The sequence below is a fragment of the Silene latifolia genome, chromosome Y, assembly GCF_048544455.1.
Source record: "Silene latifolia isolate original U9 population chromosome Y, ASM4854445v1, whole genome shotgun sequence".
In the NCBI taxonomy this organism is placed as follows: domain Eukaryota; kingdom Viridiplantae; phylum Streptophyta; class Magnoliopsida; order Caryophyllales; family Caryophyllaceae; genus Silene; species Silene latifolia.
This window is the reverse complement of record NC_133538.1, coordinates 100,356,488-100,379,251: the sequence shown is the minus strand read 5'-3', so window position 1 is coordinate 100,379,251 and position 22,764 is coordinate 100,356,488. Positions and strand designations below refer to the sequence as shown.

At 34.1% G+C, this 22,764-nt stretch overlaps 1 protein-coding gene across 1 annotated transcript; it reads right to left on the bottom strand.

The window, feature by feature from the left end:
* Positions 1-1,668: 1,668 nt before the first annotated feature.
* Positions 1,669-17,217, bottom strand: LOC141633277 (uncharacterized). Its single transcript, XM_074445714.1, has 4 exons — positions 17,097-17,217; positions 10,796-12,604; positions 9,881-9,997; positions 1,669-2,639 (listed from the first exon to the last, which is right to left on the bottom strand). Exons 2-4 carry the CDS (start codon positions 12,596-12,598, stop codon positions 1,911-1,913), a joined length of 2,649 nt encoding a protein of 882 aa, XP_074301815.1. The 5' UTR covers positions 12,599-12,604; positions 17,097-17,217; the 3' UTR covers positions 1,669-1,910.
* Positions 17,218-22,764: the final 5,547 nt, after the last annotated feature.

Below are 22,764 nucleotides of genomic sequence, written 5' to 3'. Positions count from 1 at the left end.
CTGTGCTTTTCCACACCATAAAATTCATCTTCCCATCAAATAATGGAACATGAAATTTCTCCGCCATCTTACTTACGATAAATAAGTTCCTCCCTAAATCTGAATCTCCCACACCTCCCAAGATACGTAACCTTCGGCTCGATACCACCTTTGTTGGGAAGCGTCCTGTAAACCCGGTGCGGGAAGAATCTCACCCAACAACGATACTACGAAGGAACACACACAACGAACGTAAGTAAGAGCAAATAAAGCGACACCACAATTTCTCACGTGGAAACCCTTCTCAACTAAGGGAAAAACCACGGCTCTCTCGACAAATTAATTCACTAATAAGAAATTACAAAGTTCATAGAGTACAATCACACACTAGTATTGTCACTCCCTCTCAAACTTTATCTCACTCTTATTATCTCTAATGGATGTTGAACACTCTCTTTTCTCTCCTTTAGAACAAGAAGTATTCTCACCAATATAAACTAATTTGTCTCTCTATATTTGTGTGTGTATTATAATACTACCACCATTAGCTATTTATACTAAGTGGCTTTCAAAACTCCTAACAAGTTACTAATTGTTGTAATTAAAAACAACTTTATAACCTCTTGAGCATTGGTGTTCTCTCTTCCAAAAAACGTAATGAATCTACGTATTTTGCATTGTAACATCAACACACTTATTTTTCCTTTTAATATTTGGACTTTGGGGTGATTAATCCAACAAGAAGATGTAGACATACATATAGTGAACCAGGATGAAATCATCTAAAATCGAGGAGATGTAACAAATCTATGTAGGAGACGTTTAAACGCTAAAATAGTGTAAAATCGTTTTAATTTATGAGTCCCAATTTTCTGTCTACTAAATTTTATAGGATAATCATGATTCGTGAATATAGGGGGAGACTTATGTCTCATGCTATACACAAAAATTCAAATAAGACCGTTGTATATAACACGAGCCTCATTTCATGTTATGCACTTCTAAAACTCATAAAATGCCAAATAGAACCGACAAGAGCAGCTTATCTTCTAAAATGCCAATTAGTTAAAGCCAAAAATCCCACAATTCTAAATGCAATAGCATCCTTTGTATACTACATCAAAGCTCTAATGCTCGACATTGATTTAATGAGTCTGCGACTCTGCGTACCTTTGCTAGACTTGTTCAATTCTAGGGACGAAGATTTTGTCAATCAGATGCATGTACATCATTTCTTATCGCATGTAGTTTCATGACACTCAATCAAAGCAAGTGCATTCCCAAGGTGAGTGACGGAACTATAGCTTGAAATATTATGATGGTTGTATGGTGAATCCGAACTTCCCAATTGATAAAATATAGGTTGTACTCCTGAAAACAGGAGGTAGAATTCCGTCTCACGTGGTAAAATCTGGAATAAAATTTCCTGCTATTTCCATGTGATTGTTAACTACAATGGCTATTGACTAAGGCCTGTTGCCTGTAAGTTGTAGGATTGAATGCACAGAGTTTCCTTACAACTTTTGGAACAGCTGTGCATCACTTCACAGTTCACGCAAATTACAGCGGTTTCACATAAGGTATCACAGAATGACAGAAAATAATACAGGCAAAAACCGATCAGAGTTTTGAGATGCTCTGCTGTAGGACGGTAGAAGAATAGAATTGGCAAATTCCCGACCCAAACGGTTAACGAAACGAAACAACCAAGTTATCTATTCATTACTAGTGTAAGAGAAAAAAAAAGATAATAGCAATTATTTGCAATGAAAACTAGAAATATTTCAATCTATGTTACAACAAACAAATTAAGATGTCTCAACACTGAAGAACTGTCAACAGGCTGCTATAAACTTAACATTCATAAACATTAAAGATTAAGATGACATGTTGACATCATCCAAGGTTAACTGCATTATTGCCCAGAAAACTTAGTACCTACGATGCAAGGGCAAGGGAGGACGATTATCATCAGATCTATAATACTCCCGTCCCTCAGCCAAAGAATAATTATAAGGATCTTGCCTCGTTTCAGTCACATATGCTGGCTCACAGTACACAAGGGGTTCCCGATATGTCGTGTATGGCTCACGAAGGGTGGGGGGTTCAACATAATGTCTCGAATCCCGAGGAGCTGAAATCCCAGGATCTCGATACTCCATAGTGGAATCTCTCCGGTAAGAATCAACTCCCGGATCTCTCTCGTAAGTGTAAATTCTAGTGCGAGGAGGATCTTCTCCTCGGATAGGCTGATACAGAGACGATGACGTCACAGGTGGCCGGTAAGATTCTCGGTCATAAACGACTACGGGATGACGATACCTTTGGTCAGTGACCATGGGAACAAGCCTTAGTTGTTCCTGACCCCGGACAACAACAGCACTACTCGTTTCCTCCTGAACTCTGACCACAGGAGCATATCTTGTCTCCTGACCTCTGATCATGTGAACATGCCTAACTGGTTCCTGAACTTTTCTCCTCCTTTCCCGTCCACGTGATGAACTAGGGCCCAGGCCTACTCTTTTGCTACTATCTTCTTCCCATTTCCTTTTCCTGTCAACTCGGGAGGATGAAGTCGCAACAGCTCTCTGATTTCGACCCCCAAGCTTGGATTCTGATCTTTTGTTGGCCTCATGGAAAAGCTTGCACAAGTTTTTGACCTGTGATTTAGCCAAATGATTTTGGTAGAGAAGTCAACAAAGTTCCAAATCAGTTTAGTGAACCTTGTATGACCAAGCCCTAAACCTACCTACGTGGTTTCATTTAAGCGTAAACTAATAAAATTCTTACCTATTTTAAGATTTCTACTCTCTGAAAATTTCAGCAAATCTCTTACCAAAAGCTATTTTCGCCCCCAGATAAAACAAATTCCCAAAGAATACCAGTCATAAATAATATTTATTTTTACCCATAACTAGCTTTTAGGAGAGGAAGATAATTCATGGTTGATCTTCACAAATGTCTTTTTCTTTTCACCCAAAGCTCAATTTTATAGGACGTGTGGTATACATGTTCAAGCAAGGTAGAAGTACTCTGAAAATTTTATAAGTAACAGGTAAGAATTTGAAATCAATATCTATCTATCTATATTAATAAATGAAACTTTTTTCGAGCGATTACAGAGTCTCCAACTTTCGTAAAATACTTAACTAAAATACATTAATGTATTTAATAGATATTTGTAGAGATAAATTTTGTCTAACGTGGTCTATAGTTTTTGCTCATGGTATTTGAGTTAGAGTTGTTTACTAAAGTATTAACTTCCCTCTAAAAGAAAATATATATCATGGGTCTTCCGTACATATGATAATTGTTCCCAAATTTATTGATTTTGTTACATACTACTAACTACTGTTATGATTTTTTATTTTATTCATGGTGATTGTTTATGTGGTCGTTGTAATTATGTAGTAGCGTTTTTACGTCCAAAACATCTCTTTTGTTGTATAACTATTAAATCTAAATTGGTTGTTTTAGCATTCCATTGGATAATATTAGTTTTTTTCACAAATATGATTTTTCTTTTATTTACATATGCAGATCATATTTTCAAGGCTATGCATGCAGATGGAGAAAGTACAATTTGTAATTTTATGGTAAGTCTTGCTAACTTCATGTAAACAAGCACATAACATGATTTCGTTTATGTTACTCAAACGTCTCTATTTTCGGTTAAAGCTATGGTAGAGTTTATTCCTAAGTTTTTGTGCATAAGAGTAAAATGAGTTTATATCAATGAGTACAATACTCAAATTAGAGTATTCGTTCCAATCATATTCCTAAACCAATTTACAAATCACGAAGTACAAATTGGATCCCAGTATACTTGATCTAAACAATATGCCGATATTATAAAAAGCCAACTACATCAATGTACCATTCGCATTATGCCTTGATGAAAACGATCAACCTTTCCAGCTCCTTCATTGTATACGTGCCTTCATTGTATACGTGCCGTGTTTTTGTCTTTTTTGAGGTTCAATTTTATTTTGATGTTTGATTTTCATCCATTTAAAGATTATGCGTTTTTTTCCACCTATGTATAAGATCTTACTTCCTATGTCCCAATGAATTGTTTATACTTACTTTATTTTGTGAGGGGGGAATAAGTCAAGTGTAAATTATTGATTAGGACGGAGGATACTAATTATTTAGGAGTATTAGGTTGCATAAATTACACATATTTCTAATCTTATGATATGCATACTTGAAAATAACATCCTAACAATTTGTAATTAGGGTCGATTCTATCTTATTGATTATGAAGTTGAATCACATACAAATTCTAAAAAGCATGTGATTTCTAATTTGAATTTTTAATCAAACAACTTTGGCACAATAGGTTTTATGGATAATCAAACTACCCATTAAATATATTCTCAATCTAGAAAGGTAAACAATTCTCAACATAAAAAGGTAAACAAATGAATACGACACCCATTAATATATTAATAATAATAGTTAAACAAATAACCGGGACAAAGGGAGTAATACGGAGAGTCCAACTTGTGTGAATGGCAATCAAGAGACTTGAAACAATAATTAAGTATAGATGACATGATTCTAATAAGTTGTGATTTTGTAACACTTCCAAAGAGTATTTGTAAAAACACAAGTCTTCACTTTAAAAAGTTGGATAATTATCAGCATTTTAATCAAAATTTGGAAATAGATAATCTGATTTTGAACCAGAACATTAACTGTATAAGTATGAAGCATGATTTTAATAAAAAAAAAATCACTAAAAAAAGCTTTTTTCGAGCATTTACAAAGAATTCAATTTTCCGGAAACACTAAGTTGTGTAAACAACTAAACACATGAAGCATCAAAATACATTACAATTCTAATTTTACTAAAAGTACAGTAACTAAAAACAACGTATATTTGATTAAAGTAGAATATTATTTGTGATAAGATAAAGATTGAAATTGTGTTTGTATGAAACTAGGACATGGAAACAATGGAAGTAACATATGTTTTTATTAGATTATCACGCTTTCAATTGTATATTACTAATATTACTCTCTATTAATATTACTCTATAATTTTGTATCTGACTATATTGTAGATTATCACATTTCTACATGAAAGAATAATTTAGTACCCCGTATTTAGCTATTTAACTACATCCCAATTTAAAGCAAACCCACCTAAATTCTTCTTTTTCTCCATGATATAATTTATTGCCAGCCTTCAGAAAATTTAAATAAGACGATATTACAAATAGATGCCCAGGCCCGTGTACGAAGTATCGTATCCGATATGTATCGGCGTATCGGATACGTGATTTTAAAATTTAATAGATACGGGAATACGGTCAAAGGAGTATCTTGACTATTTTTTAGACACGGATACGATACGCCTAATATATATTATTCTTAATATTTTAGAAATAAATAAAAATACAGTATAATTTTTTGGTACTTAAAATGATGACTGATGGTGAGAGATAACATAAATAGATATAAAATTAATTATTATCTTTAGCTGTCCCCACCAACTCACCAACTATCCACACACTCCTTTCATTAAAAAAAATAAAACCCTAACTACTACTCATCTTCACCTGCCGCTATTTCCTTTCAACTTTCTCTCTCCCTCTCTTCTTTTCTTTTACACTTTCTGCTACTCACTCCCTCAAGCTTGAACTTCCTTAAATCTTCTCCTTCTCCCAGAACCGTTAACATGCTTCAACGTAACCAGATCTGGGTAAAGGTCAAGTTCTTCACACTAGAATAGCTTCACACAAGTAACAAAGGTAAGTTTTCTCACTCCTTTTCGCCATACCCGAGTCGTGTCCCATTCTGGCGTGTCGGGGACGTATCACGTGTCGTATTCCGTATCGTATCGTATCGATACGGAATACGCCGGAGCTCAGACGTGTCGGAGTAACGCAGATTGGCATTAAAGTATATAACTAAAGGAGGCTTTTTTTTTCTAATTATACTATCAGTATTAGAATTAGGAGATAATTAATTATTTACAATTTTTTTATTATAATTAGGAATATAATTTTTCTATTAGAAATGAGAACTAATTAATTATTTTACAATTTTCCTATTAGAAATAGGAAATAAATTAACAATTTATTAAGGCTTTTTTTTTCCTAATTATACTATTGGAATTAGTAGATAATAATTATTTAAAATTTTTCTATTATAATTAGGAATATGATTTTCCTATTAGAAATGAGAATTAATTAATTATTTTACAATTTATTATTAAAAACAGGAAATAGATTAATTATCTACAATTTATTAATATTAAAAAATAATTCAGTAGTATTTGGTCGCTTTTTATTAAATTAGAAGGAAAAAAAAGAAAAAAAAACCTTTGATATATTTATAATATCCAATTTTATAACAACTTCCAATTAAAAAAATGAGGTATTATGAGGCTAAAAGGCCCTAGGCCGAACTGGGTTGTGACAAATGTACATGCATAATATGTACTACATGGAATTTACTAATGTAAAGAGTAAAATGAACGCTGAAATATGCCTCTACGTCTTTTGTTAGCTAATGTCATATTTAATTATACATAATACGAAGTTTATTTTTCAAATGTCATATGTATTTCTCCTACTAATTTTAAAGTTATTTCCCTCACAATACACTTCAACTTCTATTGATAATTTATTATTATATTATTTACATTCATTTGTCATTATATAAAAGTATATTAATCAAAATTTAAATAAGATATTCACAAATTATTGATAAGTACAAAGTTTGTTATCTATTTTTCAAGGAGTATTAAAAGATAAGAAAGTTGCTGCTAATTTGCAAATCGAAATATCATATTATGACAAATGAGTAAATGTTTTAAAAAACTTTATTGTGCGATTGTTTTACAATTTAAAGTAAAAATGGTACCACGAGTAATAAAATAGATTTGAATGAGACTTGAAGGTAAATTAGATACACTTATTATAGAAATATGTATAAGGTTAAGATTCAATTCAAGCAACGATCAACATTAAAAAAAAAAGTCATGAAAAACACATAAAAGGGTAAGAGTACTTTCCCTAACATAGTGAAAACCGTCTCTCTCAAGCTTTTCTTCCGACAAATTTACATGCATAAAAAACGGTACTATTCAATTACATGGAGCAAACTAATTATTGTTGATGCTATAATTTTTTTTTTTTTTTAAATTGAGCACATCATCACTATAACTTAGGGAGAGATACGAATTGGGGAAGGATGAGACATATTCGTCATGCATAATACGATGCTTTAATCACCTTTAGCAAAAATATAATAATAAATGAAAAACTTTAAACCTAAAATGGGATCACGTACTTGCGAACTCTTCTATAGTTCTCTACCGCATTAATATTCTCATGAAGTTTATGACATTTATTTCATATTATAAAAAAAAATGATTATACTGCTTCGTACAATTTGTGATTTATAACTTTTAGCTAACTTATTTGAACTTGCTTAAATTTATATATTTTAAATGAAGAATAATAATTATAAATATGATAAAGATAAAGTTTGATCTTTAATTTACTCCGAGATAAAAAAAAACCTCAATTTTTATTTTCTTATAATATACTAATTAAAGGGTCATAATGTAAAACATGAAATTACACCACAATCTACTATTTCAATATGTCGATGATCAACACTCAAAATAGCACATTTGTTATTTAAATAGTGTAAAAACTCTCAAAATGCTAAAAAAAAAATGTTCAATCCGTCGTTATCAAACAAAACCCAAGTTTCTGCATTTTTTTTTTTTTTTGTCAATCAACTTAATCATTACGGATGTAAAAATGATGAAGTTCAGATAGTAGCGGTTAGTTTTCTGTTAGTTAGATGGACTTTTCAAGAGAGAGATGAAAGCTTTGCATTTTAGACCGTTTTATGCGTGAACCGAAGGGATTAAGTAGTGGGCTAAAGGTTGTTTTGAGTGGGAATGAGGTTGATTGCGACGAGTTGGTTGACTAAAGTTTTTCCTTACTAGATCTAAAAAGGGGATAATAATTATGAGATAATAAAATTTGAAGAAAAAAGAACAATAAAAATGAGATGGAGGTAGTAAGATTTATTTATGCAAAATGAAATAAATACCAAAGTTCGTGTATATATATAATATTCAAACTTATTCAGTTTACAAACATAGTACCCAAACACTTTGTTTGAGTATCTGGAATGGAGGTAGGGGAGGGGACGAGAAAAAGACTAGGAATGGAAAGAGAGAGAGAGAGAGAGATAAGAGGGAATATTGTTTCTTAAACTTCTCTTTGTTAAAGGAAAAATAAACTGTCTTCGATAAGGGAGACGGGGATCCATATCATCTAGAGTAAAGATTGGTGTTTCATGGAGGTGAATGTGATTTATGACTTCTTAGATGTAAAACGTGGCAGAAAGGTAGTGATAGTGGTAGTGGATTGGACGTTGTTTCAAGTAGTAAGAACTAATCACAGTGGCTGATGTTTTATTTTGCGGATAAATTAGTGGGGTGGAGGGAGGGTGCATTTGTGGAGGGTGATGAGTTTAACGAGGATAGTGATAATAAATAAGGTTATTTATCAGCAAAATATCGCTTGAATTAAAACATATAGGTAACATGAATAATAACAAGAAACTTCAAAAGATCATACTGATAAACTTAATCTTGACCCCATCAATCCAAATTAAAGTAAAATCTTAATTCTAACAACATTGTCGAGAGCAAGGGTTAGTTTCCATTGGATTGTGGATTTTTCTAGAAGTAGGGGTTTAGTTTTTCATTTGGTTGGATAAATTTGAGAGAAATTTCGAAGACAAGGATCGATCTTTCAAGGGATGAGATTGTTTTAGATCATGTGTGTGAATAGGGAAGAAAAATAGGGGTCTGCGTGAAGGATTTTGTTTCAAATGAGAAGATGGGGAGCAAGACTATTGTTATAGGGGGGTGACATGTAGTATTGCGTTGAAATTTGGTTCACATTCAAAGGTACGTCTATAGTTTGACCGGGAGATATAACATTTAACTACCTGTAAATATTTTTACGTAACTACCATTTGATCCAACAATGATTAAATTATTATTGTTATTCTAAAGAAGGAGATTTGTTGCATCATTGAGTTGATTATGCAAAGTAAATATTATTGTTTTCCTTGCTCAATTGAAAATTGAAAAACAAACAGGTATTAATGAACAAATTCTAAAAACTATCAGTCCAAGTATCATATATATAAACTTCATATTGGTGTTATTTTCCTAAAAAAAACACTCTTTTATTCTTAAGTCAATATTATGTTAACGGGAATTATTTGTTGGTCATGCGGCATACATAAAGTCTTAGACATGAACGATGTACTATATGTCTATATTCCATTTTATTGTGAAATTTATCACACATTATTTTAATATCCGTGCAACGCACGGGCAAGAAAACTAGTTAGTTGTTATTAGATACTCCATCAGTTAAAGTATTTCACTGCTTTATTGAAAATCTCACATATTTTGAGAAATGTAATGAAATGGACCGAACAGAATAAGCATTGTTTACCAAGCATCTCCTCGTCTAATCTAATACTCCCTCCGTACCACACCAAAGGTAACGTAGGGAAAAATGGAGTATTTAAGAAAAAGTGGAAAAAGTAAAGGTAAAGAGGGAAAAAATAGGTGGGGTATGTAATTGTGGGTTTAATTGTGGGTTGGTAGGTGGGGTATGTAATGGCATTTTGTGTAAATATCAAATGAGTATAAGGACAACTTGGTAATATTGTGGGCCAAATAAGGAATGTTACCTTTGGTATGGTACGTCCGTTTATAGTAAGTGTTACCTTTGGTCTGGTACGGAGGGAGTAATATTGTTAGTGGGATGGTATATAGGTTTTTGTGGAATCAGCCAGTCGTAACAAACCAAACATGGAGGCAGGAGAAGTGATGAAATCAAACCTGCTCACTGGTCAACTGGCAATCGAACTTGTTTTTTGTAAAATAATTTTCCTTGATGACCTTCTTGAACTTCTCCTCTGCTACGGGCAAGCAATCTTCGAGAATAGTAAAACGGACCTGTCAGAGGCAAAGTTCAAAATTAGACACTTTTTTTTGGGGTTGCCAAATTTAAAAGGCTCTGTAGCTTTGCCTTTTACATGGCCCAGAGCTAAACCGAATATACACGTGCTCTCTAAGTTAATATCCAATCTATATATTGCAAGCCATATCTCGATACCAAACCCTCATACACTAGCTGAAGAATAGCCCTTTATCCTTAAAAGCAATCACCACCACCACTCAATATCATAATGCCATTGGCCTAAGTAAGCTTGCCACGTGTCATATCTTGAGGTAAGAAAACCAAACAACCAAGGCTCGGGACAGAACCAAAAACCGCAAACCCAAATGCCTCTTCTCAATATTCTCAACCATCACCATGCAGAATTGCAGAGTACTCCACCCATTAAATTTCCAGAACCGTGTGGACTTTCTGTGTTAATCTATTGACAGATTCGTGCAACATAAATTGACAATCGTTTACACAAATACACAATTGATACCGCAGATTGGTGAGCTGGTTGACATGCAAGAGGTATACCAGAAAAAACTTCTAGACTTCTAGTCCATATTTAAAAGTCCATGCAATAGGTAAGATTTGCCAAGACTAATCCAGCGAATGCCACAGTGCACCATACTGAAGCTAAAAACAAGCAGTCATAATAAACATACATCCTAGTATCCTATGCATAATCACAGGCAAGTGTGCTTTCAGTACATGCATGATACAACTGTCAATTGCATCGTTCTTATTTAAGGATGTAAGACTTGTTGTATCGTTGAAGATTGTTAAATCTTTGGATCGAAAAGACTAACCTGAGAAGGATATTGCGACTTGAATGCCCTGGGCTCAACATTATAACTCCCTGGGCCAGCAGCTTTGTATATTCCATACAACATTTTGAGATCAATATCAAACAAAAAAAGTCTCATGCCTTTGTAAATTTTTGACACAATATCTTTCTTGGCAGCGGGTAGCCCAAAAACTGTATACTTATAACAATCCTTTTTCGTTTCAGAATTGCACATAAAGATCATGCCCATACCATCAACTTTCTTGGGCAACTTGCTTTTTTTGGAAGAACCCGACCTATCTACATCCTCGGCATCCACATTCTGGGTGCTTTCATCCACCGCCTTTCTATTTTTCCTCTTCTGTGAGCGGCTAATCCTGGGTTTAGGCTTTACTGCCTCTTCATTCTCAGTTTCATGCTCAATAGGTTGATTCTCTTTACTTGTGGGATCATCATTTGTGGGTTCAAGCTCAGGCTTCTGCTCAACAATGGCTGTCTGCATACCAGGTTGGCCCTGTGGATTCTTTTTCCTGATTCTGTTCACTTTCTTATTAATCTTAACTATTGGTTTTCCTTCCACGGTCTCTTCGTTCTTTGAATTCTCAATTTGGCCTTCGTTGCGTACTTCACCTGATGTGTCATTATCTTCCAAACATTGTGGCTTGACTTCAGCTGACGTGCCTGCCTCGCATGGTACACCAGATCCCTCATTACCAGCAGAAAGTTGCAGTTTAGCTTCATTAACGGCAGTCACATTGCCTAGTGATAATCTCTTCCTAATCAACTCCCTTACAATTTTCTTCTTTGGTTGAAGCACATTTTCAGCAGCAACTATGGCTTCATTACCAACACTTTCTTCGTCTTTGATAGACTCATCTCCCCCATTTTCGGCAGGAGAGCTAACAGGCGCATTGCCTAGTGATATATTCTTCTTGATCAATTTTTTCCTTACAATTTTCTTCTTTGGTTGAATCACTTTTTCAGCAGCAGCTATGACTTCATTAGCAGGGCTCACATCTTCTTTGATAGACTCAACTCCCCCATTTTCGGCAGGAGAGCTAACAGACACATTGCCTAGTGCTATATTCTTCCTGATCAATTTTTTTCTTATAATTTTCTTCTTTGGTTGAATCACTTTTTCAGCAGCAGCTATGACCTCATTAGTAGGGCTTGCATTTTCTTTGATAAATTCATCTCCCTCGTTTTCGACACGAGTGTTAACAGACACCTCAGCAATCAGCTCATTTGCTTCTTTGTCATTGTGCATATATTCAGTCGAATTCTCCTCTAGCACATGTTTAGAAGCAGCCAAGCCTTCATCAGCATTTGTCACACATGCATTTATGTCAGGTTTCTTTTCTTCTTTCCCAGTACATAAGTTTTCATTTTCCTCTAGCTCCTCTGCATTTGTTCCCTCGTTACTGCCTTTAACATCCACATTAGGGACTGCATCACCTCCAACAGTCATGTCTGCCTCTGTCTCATTTTCATTGGTTCTCTCGAGACGGTTTTCAACCTCTATGTTAGTGATTGCATTACCTCCATCACTTACGTCCTCCAATTTGTCGTCTTCATCTAAACTTGTAAGAACCGTCACATCTCCATCATTAATCTCATATCCAATGGCATGCCCGTCGTCCATCAATTGTTTCTCATCAACATGTAAAGGAACAGCCTCACTATAGAAAACTTCAACTTTTGCTTCCTCGCTAAGAGAACCCTCAGCTGCTTCTGAAATCAAGGTTTGCAAAGGCTCGGGTTCATCATGCACAAAAGCAAGGTCTCTAGATTTTGATTTGGGCCCCTTTCCTCTTGTACCAACCATTTCAGCCTGAATGAAATCAGCATAAAGCTACTGAGAGATCATTCAATAACCGATAAGTACAGCAGAAGGGAGTTGAAAAGGCTTGCAAGATGGCGTAGAAATAAAAATGGACTTCAATCGCGTTATCAATTTCCCTCAACACCATAACCAAAGACTTGCGATTCTTGGCCAAAAAATATGATGGAATAAAGCCCAATAGAACACAACAACATTACCCCGGTGTGTAAGGGGGGCCAGATGTACGCAGCCTTACCCTTGTGTCAACAACACAAAGACGATGTTTCCAAATGACTCAAAATGGAATAAAGCCCAATGACTCGTTAAATTGTTTGCATTTCTTTTTAATAGAAGTCATAAGCGGTCGATACGAATCGTAATGCAATTCTCAACGTGGCTCATTGAGAAAAACCTCCGAGTAAAGGTTGGAAACATTTGGCCCTCGGAACCATTCAAAGACTTTTAAAGATTGGGGTAATGTCTTTAACCTTGCCATAGACGAATACCTTTGAGACATTGGGGTAATCCCACTTTAACTTTAACTAGTCTCGAGCACATGCTGGTAATGCAGGCACACGGTCTCCTTCAGGACATCCGCCTTTGAGTGACTAGGGTAATGTTATCGTTGTATTAAATTGCTATCGACGTAGCACAAACACAAACTCTGAATCACGGGCAGCATACTATGACGTGTGGCATGGACTATGGCATGATTTATTTCGCCCCCTTTTTTTTTTCTAAATTTAAAAAGGCATGAAGCACACCAAGGCGACGATGCACGAGAGAGGTGAGAGTGAGGCGAAGGCGCACACCTCATAGACACATTGTGTAGGGTTTCATAAAAGAAACTTATATTTTCAAAATAAAATGGTGTTATCATACTCTTTCATTTGACAAAGGCTTAATGAGTAAATAAGTTAAAACTAGAGACAATAAGGTAAGGAAAAGGACATATAATTAAAGAGCTAAAAGGGGAAAAATGCATATTGCATATCAATGTGCCTAACTAGATGTTCCATATCAACAAGGCACATTTAGCTATATGTTCCTTTTCTACAAGGCACAATTAAGGCGCAACGAGGTGTTTTGGTGCCTTATTTTTTTATTTTATTTTTTTGGTCTAAAGGGAGCCACAAAGAGCAAGACTTTGATGCTCACAAAATTTGAACGCAGGTCATGACCACCACCTCTCATAACTTTACCAACTAAGCTAGTTGACGTCTGCTTGGCTAGTGCCTTATAAAGCCTTGGATAAAACATAAGCCATCTAGATTTAGTTGTAGCAAATAAGCCCGATCGATGTATTGTCGATACAAAACATGGAGTCAATAGTTAATACCACGCTCATGCGCCAATGTTCATTGGATGGAGATTCTCTATAGTCTACACTAGTTTATTATCATTGCAAAGAGTGTCCATTTTGACTACGTTATTAGACCACGGTCCTAACACCATATCACGACCAAGTTATAGAGTTTCCAAGGTTGTCTTACCGTATTTTGCAATAGTTTATGATGGATATAGAGTCGGTGAATTACGCACTTTAGGAGGCAAGTGTCGCATTCATAGCGCAAGGAACAAGAATGTGGCAAAAACCAATTCCAAATCCAAAGTGCTAAACTATTGTTGCCATACACATAAGCATTTAAAAAGCATTACTTCGACTCTAGTGCCGTTAGAGTCCTTGTTCGTGATAATTTCACTTTCATGCCAAGAGGTTTTAATAACTACGTTAATGGTGAACTAGGTTTGAGCTATTTCTACTTTGGTTGCCATAATATGAACAAAGTTTAATACAACAACAACATTACCCCAGTGCCTCAATGGCTCCCGCAAATTGCGGGGTAAGGGGGGTCGGATGTACGAAGCCTTACCCTTGTGTTAGCAACACAAAGAAGCTGTTTCCGAATGACCCAAGATGAAAATTGCGTCGAGAACTGCATCGAAGGACCGCTACTTCACAAAAGAAAGAAGTACGGCCACTTTAGTGAGCCATTTTGATTTATTCCATTATAATCCATAACCAAAGAGTAATGAGTCTTTGGCTCCATTGGAAATATGGAAAATATGAACAAAGTTTAATCCTACGAACAAATTTCTTAAGCAAAATCATACTCCCTCCTATCCACACCAAAGGTAACATTCACGTTTTGGTGGTCAAACTTTGAAAAAAACTTTGAAAACTTTGACAATGAATACCGTTAAAAAATATGAAATTTTGAAAGACGAAAATTATATATATAGATTTGGTATGAAAAAGCATTTCATAAAATTTTATTTCTTTACAAAAAAAAGTCACGTATATGTGAAGAAAATACGGTCAAAGTACCGCCTCGAAGACCACCCAAAAGCTAAAGCAAGTGTTACCTTTGGTTGGATCGGAGGGAGTATAAAATTTCACTTTAGTAGTTATTATAATATTACTTTTCCAAATTATTTTGCGGCAATCAAAGAGGGAACTACCACAAACTTCATATCACTATATGGAATTTGTGAAAACTTACATCTAAATGGAATTAGCTCAAACCACATAACGCCAAAAGGAAATAAATTAGCTCAGTGCCTACTCTCGCAAATGGCGTGGTAAGATCGTAAAAGAGATAGGAGATACGCATTGTCATATTTTAGTATTTCGATAGTGACATTTGATAAGATAATACCCCTCCCCAAAGTATGGTTTGTTAAGAATCATCTAGAAGTAACTTGTGCACCCTAACATCAATGCACACTCAACAATGTAATCAGGGGCGAGATTTCTAATTTCACTTCAATAATAGCAAAGGCACCTAGATAGTATAAGGATAATCCTCTCATCAGAACCATAAGAGCAATGAAGAGCAATGATTTGCGGAACAGAAGAGTTAAATGAACTCATAAACATAATAAAAACGGATAATTCACGCGGTATCCCTAAGTTGGCCACTTTGCACAAAATACCCAAATTTTTGATCCGAAAAACTTAAAGAGGTCATAACTCGTGTTTACGAACACAGAAAGTGAAGATTTTTTTTTTTCAAATCGATCACTTTTCCGAGTACTACGATTTGAAAAAAAAGTTTCACGAGTTTGAAACTCCAGGAGATATGCTCACTCAAAGTTTGTTCGGTCGAAAAAACTTTGACGCACAATAACTCGTAGTAGCGGAATCCAAATGCGACATTTTTTTTTCAAATTGTAGTTCTCGGAAAGATGAGCGATTTGGAAAAAAAAAATTCGCCACTTTTGGAACTCGTAAACACGAGTTATGACCTCTTTAAGATTTCCGGATCAAAAATTTGGGTATTTCGTGCAAAGTGGCAAACCTTAGGGGTACCGCGTGAATTATCCGTAATAAAAAATTATTAATATTCTATTTACGGAAACAAGAAAGTACATAAATTCCCAAACACAATAACAAACCATTCGTATTATTTTCTATAACAAAAGCACAATAACATTATCTCATGCGCACGTAGGGATGACAATATCATCATCTAAATGGAGCTAAGTCCCCATTCCCCCAAACAGATGAAAAGCCAAAAACTAACGGGTCAAAGGCGAATCATGAGGAAAAGGAGCTCATTGGAAATTAATCATGGATGTTTCCTTTAATTACCTATTTCTATTTTGTTAAAAAAAAATACCAGTTCATCACTCAAATAACGCACATGAGTTGAAATTCAGTTCCCAAGTCTTTACTACTCTCTCCAACTCAACCGATTCCTTATTTTTTATTCTTCCGAGAGGAGTATTTTAATCAAAAACTAAATAATCAGCTGATGGACTACTTAGAATCTCAGTGCTTCACTAACAACTTTTGCAATAATAATCACTCCGAAATCCTAAATCAGCACATTATTGGAGTTTCATCGACAGCAAATAACACGCCTTCATCATCATACCCATTGAATTAAGGGAAAATAAACAATACATCGCTCAAAAAACTCACATGAGCTGAAATTCAGTTCCTAGCTCTATAGTCTATACTAAACTCTCCAACTCAACCGATTCCTTAATTTTATATTCTTGCGTGATTAGTATATTATTTAATCAAACTAAAGAATCAGTTGAGTCAAATGGACTAATTAGAATCTCATCTCAATGTTTCACCAACAACTTTTGCAAGAATAATCATTCCCAATTCCCAATTCCCAATTCAGTCGGAGTTTTATCGACAGCAAATAACCCGCCTTCATCATCATCCCCGTTAAATTTCGTCTAACAACTAACTCTACAGCATCTTCCACGATCAAAATTGAATCAATTTAACCACTTTCCTGATACAATTAATCCAATTTATCATGTTAACCTATACAATTAACTACACACAAATCACAAATGCAAGAATAATTAATCAACAAATCAATCAGATAACAAATCAGGTGATAAAATCGGAGAATCAAAAGCATAGAAATATAATTATAAATTCATTAATTCGAAACGAATATGAAATCAATAATAACGAAATCATAAAATAAAGGAAATTGACGAGAAATTAATAGAGATCTGGTGAAGATGATACCTGGAAAATTGAGGAAATTGAAGATAATAATTGATTTAATTAATTTGGGTGGAAAATTTGAGGAATAAAAAGGAGGAGGATGATGTGATAAATGTAGTAGAGGTTGTTACCTGTTATGTTAAGGGGGCGTTTGGTTCAATAGCATGGAATAGAATGGAATGGATTGGAATATGAATCCATAATAGTATGGGGTTCTAAATCCATTTCTTTATAAACTTGTTTGGTTCATCTAAAATTGTAGAAGGGAGGAATGGAGTTAGATACCAAGGGGGGAAGTTGGGTATGGGATTCTAGGGGGTTGGAATGGAGTTAGAATCCATTGGGTATCTAACTCCATTCCAAAAGACTCCAACCAAACATTGGAATGGAGCAACTCCATTCCAATCCATTCCAAGAGAGCCAACCAAACAGCCCCTAAATATACGGACTTTGTTTTTAGAGTTCTGTTACTAGTTTTCAACCCGTGCAATTTGCACGGGTATGAACTTATAATCACTGAAAGTAAATATTTAAAAATTGTTAAGTAATATACATAGATATTTTATTTTGTATTTCTTTTATATATTGATAATAGAATAAAATGCGTGTTAAATTTGCAAGGATTGAAGCTTGCACAAGTTGTAAATATGTGATATAAACCCCACAAATTCGGTGTTGTAACGTGAAACATAGTATATATTATATAATAAATGCAATATATGGGAAATAATAAAAATCAAACAATATAAATATCGCTATAAAATGAAAATAGTCATCAAATTTGAAAAGGGTTTACAATCAAATTGAAGAAACATAATTGTAGAATTAACGAAAGTAGTCTAATATCATTCCAAATGTTGGAAAATTTCATGGTAGACTACATTAGTTGTTCTATTCGAATAATTAAATCAGTACATTCCGAACAATTTCGCAAATAACATCATAACAAACGTTATTTTGTAATTACTTCCGTAGTTTTCTCCGTGGGACCCATATTTCCGGAATTTTAAAAAAAAAAAAAAACCTTGCTATGATGATGTGGCTGCACAGAAATCCTTTAAATGTTCTTGTTTTTATTAAGATAAGATTGGGCTTTGAAGGTAATACTCTCTCCCTTATTTTTTAATAATTGATAAATTTTAAATTTTATAAATTAGAAATAAAAAAATATACCATTATTTGTAATTTTTATTGCTCTATAAGTAGAGATCATATTTGATATATTTTTGTATTTATTTTGATTTTACTCGCATATTCACATCACATAATTAACATATTCAAATAATGATATTCAAATCATATGAAATAATTACTTTTATTCGTCTAAATTATTTTGCATAATGCGGTTTTGAAATCGACTAAAACATTGATGACACTAGATAATACACATTAATCAAACTATAATGTCATATTCACTGAAAATGAATATAATAGAGCCATATGGTGAATACGGAATATCACACTACATAATACATATTCATCAAACTACATTTCTATATTCACAAAACTAAAAGTGAATATAAGAGTGTCATATTGTGAATATCACCCTGTATAACACATATTCATTAAACATTGTCATATTCACTTAAAGTGAATATGATAATGTCATATCATGAATATAACATTACATAATACTTAATGCGAATATGATAGTTGTAACAGCTTCTTAAAAGTGAGAGTTAATTTTATATTTAAAAAAAATATAGGAAGTTGATAAAAAAATAAAATAAAATAAAATAGGAAGTTGAGAATGAGTGGGGAGTTGGAGGGAGTATGGAGAATCTTACACATGGTGTAGGATATAAGACTTTGAAGATCGTTGTTATGGTGTTTTTAGTACTTCGAGGTACGGAAAATGGATCTCTCAATTTTTCTCCTTTTTATTTCATTTTATCACATTTACGGCATGTTTGAATAACAAAAATGGAGGAAAAGGGAGGGGAGTGAATGATGAGTGTTTGGATACAATTTCCCTTTAAATCTTGTTTTATGTTGGAGGGATTTTGTTTGCCTTAAGACAGGGAAAATGGAGCCCTCTAAATCTCACTCCCTCCACTTCCCTCCGACCCATTTTGTTATCCAAACAAGGCATGTCGTCGGAGCGGAGCGGGTGTATGGGGGAAGATACCTTGTATTCGCGTCCGAAAACTAAAATATGTACCTTTAACTGCCCCACTACTCGCGTTGGGGTGAAACTTTTGGAATTCATACTCCCCAATCAATCATACCGGTAAAAGATATCAATCATGCTTGCACCCGTTGTAGTAATACCCCTGATTTTAAGTACTCGGCCTGTAATACTCCGTATTTAATAATAATAATAATAATAATAATAATAATAATAATAATAATAATAATAATAATAACAACAATAATAATAATAATAACAATAATAATAATAACAACAACAACAACAACAATAATAATAATAATAATAATAATAATAATAATAATAATAATAATAATAATAATAATTTTAAGGAGGTTGATATCGGTTTGGTTGATGGACATGGTGGCTCTCTTCGTCCTGCGGATTTATTCCTTTATTCTTGGAACAGGGGGCTGTTAGAAATCTATATCTCATTATACTCAATATATTCATATATGTTTCACTTTAATTTAGTCATAAAATTAATTAGATCTTATGTATGCAAACATAAATAAATATAGAGAAGAAATCGTCATTCTTACATTGAGATTTCGGACCAAAGGGCACAAGTAAGATCTCCTTCTTACTTGTTCTTGAGCTTTCCTTATATGTATGAACAAGATTCAAGTTTAGAATCTCTCCCAAAAGCATATACCCAAGGAACACCCTTAAAACCAATATTATTATGATCTAGTAATAATATTAATCATACTTCAATTTGACACAAAAATGTTATTTTTTGCTCTTGAAATTTCGGTTCAAGAAGGAGTATGTGAGAGTTTATTTTTGCTCTTAAGCATCATCTCAAAAACTAGAGAGAAGAACTAATTTTTAGACTAGAATGAATAATAGATTAAAGAAGAGAAAAACTCTCTCCTTTTCTTATGGGTGGCCGAAAAAGATGGCCTTGGGTAGCATGCCCAATGCCTTTTATTTTTGCTCTTCTCAAAAGCTAGGTATGCATGGCTACTAGTAAGATATAATCATTGTGTTTTCCACTTAAGATAAAAACACAATATATATCTTACACACCCTCCATTATTTCGGCACATTCAACATAAAATGGATGGTCCATTTTATTTTGTCATTTGTCAATTGTAACATATGTGACATGTTACTTGACATATGAAATTGTAATGTATTTTTAACATATTAAAAATCAACATACTCATAAAATATGTCATATACAAAATCGACTAGTAATTCGTAATTACTTGTACCAAAAAGGTTTATCAATTATAAATTACAACATCTTGTATTTATAATAAATCATTCATTCAATCTTAATTCAATATCAATTGTTTCGTAAACAATAATTTTATCCAGGTAATAAAACAATTCGATTACTTAGACCATATCTCATTTAATAAAATTACAATAAGACACGTAAACTTGACTCACAAATCACCCGTCAATTTTAAGCAATTTAATTAACTCGTTTCGGCATACGATTAATTAAATTATCAATTAAGAGTATTTCCCTATAGGTATGACCTAAGGGGATCAACTGATCACCACCGTCGCACGACAGTAATGTCAAACTCTAGTCAGCCAATCATTACCGATATGTGTGGACCAGTTGACTGTAAAATATTACATCCCACATGTATTCTTTAAACGAGATTTTAAACATGTGATCATCATGATCAACAGTTGTGATCGCATTATTGTCGGAGGACACATATTCCAACAATCTCCCACTTGTCCTCGACAAGTGTGCGTCACCAATTCTCTTGTCCTATTACTATCTCCCACTCAATGCAAGGTGTCTTTCAGGTCATACTTGCAAGTGATCATATCGAGAGTGGTTTCCTCGATCTGGAGAATAACTGATTGACCGGAATTATCTGCCATAGATACCTTCCGAGCGTGGCCACGCATTTCCAGTTCATTACTCCTCGAGTGGCCCTGAGATATTGTTATAACCCTGACAAGGGGTGGACAATTCCTATTGCACTTATTCCCTTCGACTAGCCACAACCATCATAACCCAAAATATGCCCATTTGACCTCATTTACGAAGGTCGTAGTAACACAAATCAAAGTTAATCTGAAACTGTGCCATCTTAGGCGAACAGTCTTTAGTCAAAAAAATCGACTCATTAGAATACTTTAGTAGCTTTCGTCACGACCAGGCTATATAAATTTGCCAGAACTCTATAAGCGGTCATAAGGCCCGACAAAGTGTTCCTAAAAGTCTGCCTATGTGATCGACTAGTCATTCTCATATGACTCCATGGCACTTGAACTTGCCATTAATCGCATCACACTCTAGTCACTTCGAGACGTCACCTCATACAAGTGACTATGGGCTAATACCATGTTAATCCGGGTTCACTTTAACGGGGTTCAATATTGTCTCCACAACCCGTTTGGATGTAACAAAGTATAAAAGGAGTTTTTAGATTTAAAAACTCGAACGACAAATGTGATTATCATATGAGTAGTCAATACTTGATTACTACTTCATATTCTATAATCCAATTTAGATCTTGTATGTAGTTGTTCATCTCAATTCAATTGAAATGACATGACTCATCATGTTAAGCCTATGAATAGGTATTGTAAGTAGGTCTTAGCAACCCCCTGCTCAACCTTGCTACATACTTGTTTTCCTTTCGTAATGTATACATTTGTATTAGAAAACTTTCTAAGTACGTGTCTAGATCCAGTCTAGATATAGGCTTTCTTGCCTTAAAATAGCTCCCACTGTTTTCACAGTGTATGGGACTCATCCCTCTTGCACATCCCATGATTGCAAGTGTACTCAATTTCCGTTGTAAATATTTCTCATTGTTCTTTATTGCCTAGAACGATTCTAGAAAATCTATTTCTTAAATAACATAGCCACAATGGTATATTAACCATCCTAATGTGTTTTGATTATGGTTTTGTCGGAAACCATGCGCAATCTCAATTGTCAATTGTCACTTGTGTAACACCCTTACACAAAATTGTATCAAAAACACTTTGCATTACATCCTTAATGCTTCTGCAAGCACTTAAGGGTAATCTTCATGGCTTACTTGGTAACTGTTACTTAAATTCGATTTGAAACAATTCATCATACTCAAAGTATATGAAGTGTTATACATCATTTCCTATTTAATTGATTCGACAGCGGAAGTAAATGTAATCAATCAAATATGTTCAACTCGATTGAACTAATCATGAATCTTATCAACATAAGACTTCTTATTTGGCGCTAATATCATGTGGATTTATCTCCATAAATCTGGATATTAAAGATGTATTATAATACTCCAAAAGTCTTAAATCATTCCCAACGATCAATATGTCATCCATATATAAGACTAACTAAAATTTCCGTAACTCCCACTAAACTTCATGTATAAACACAACTTCTCGACTTATCGGGAAAATTTTTATACCATGATCAAATCATTGATTCCAACTCATTGATGTCCTACTCAAGACCCTCTCTTAAGTTGCACATTATCTCAGGATTGCAAGAATCTACAAAACTCAAGACATGTATTGAATACATTCCTTCTAATTGAAGAAGTGGGTTTTTAGATT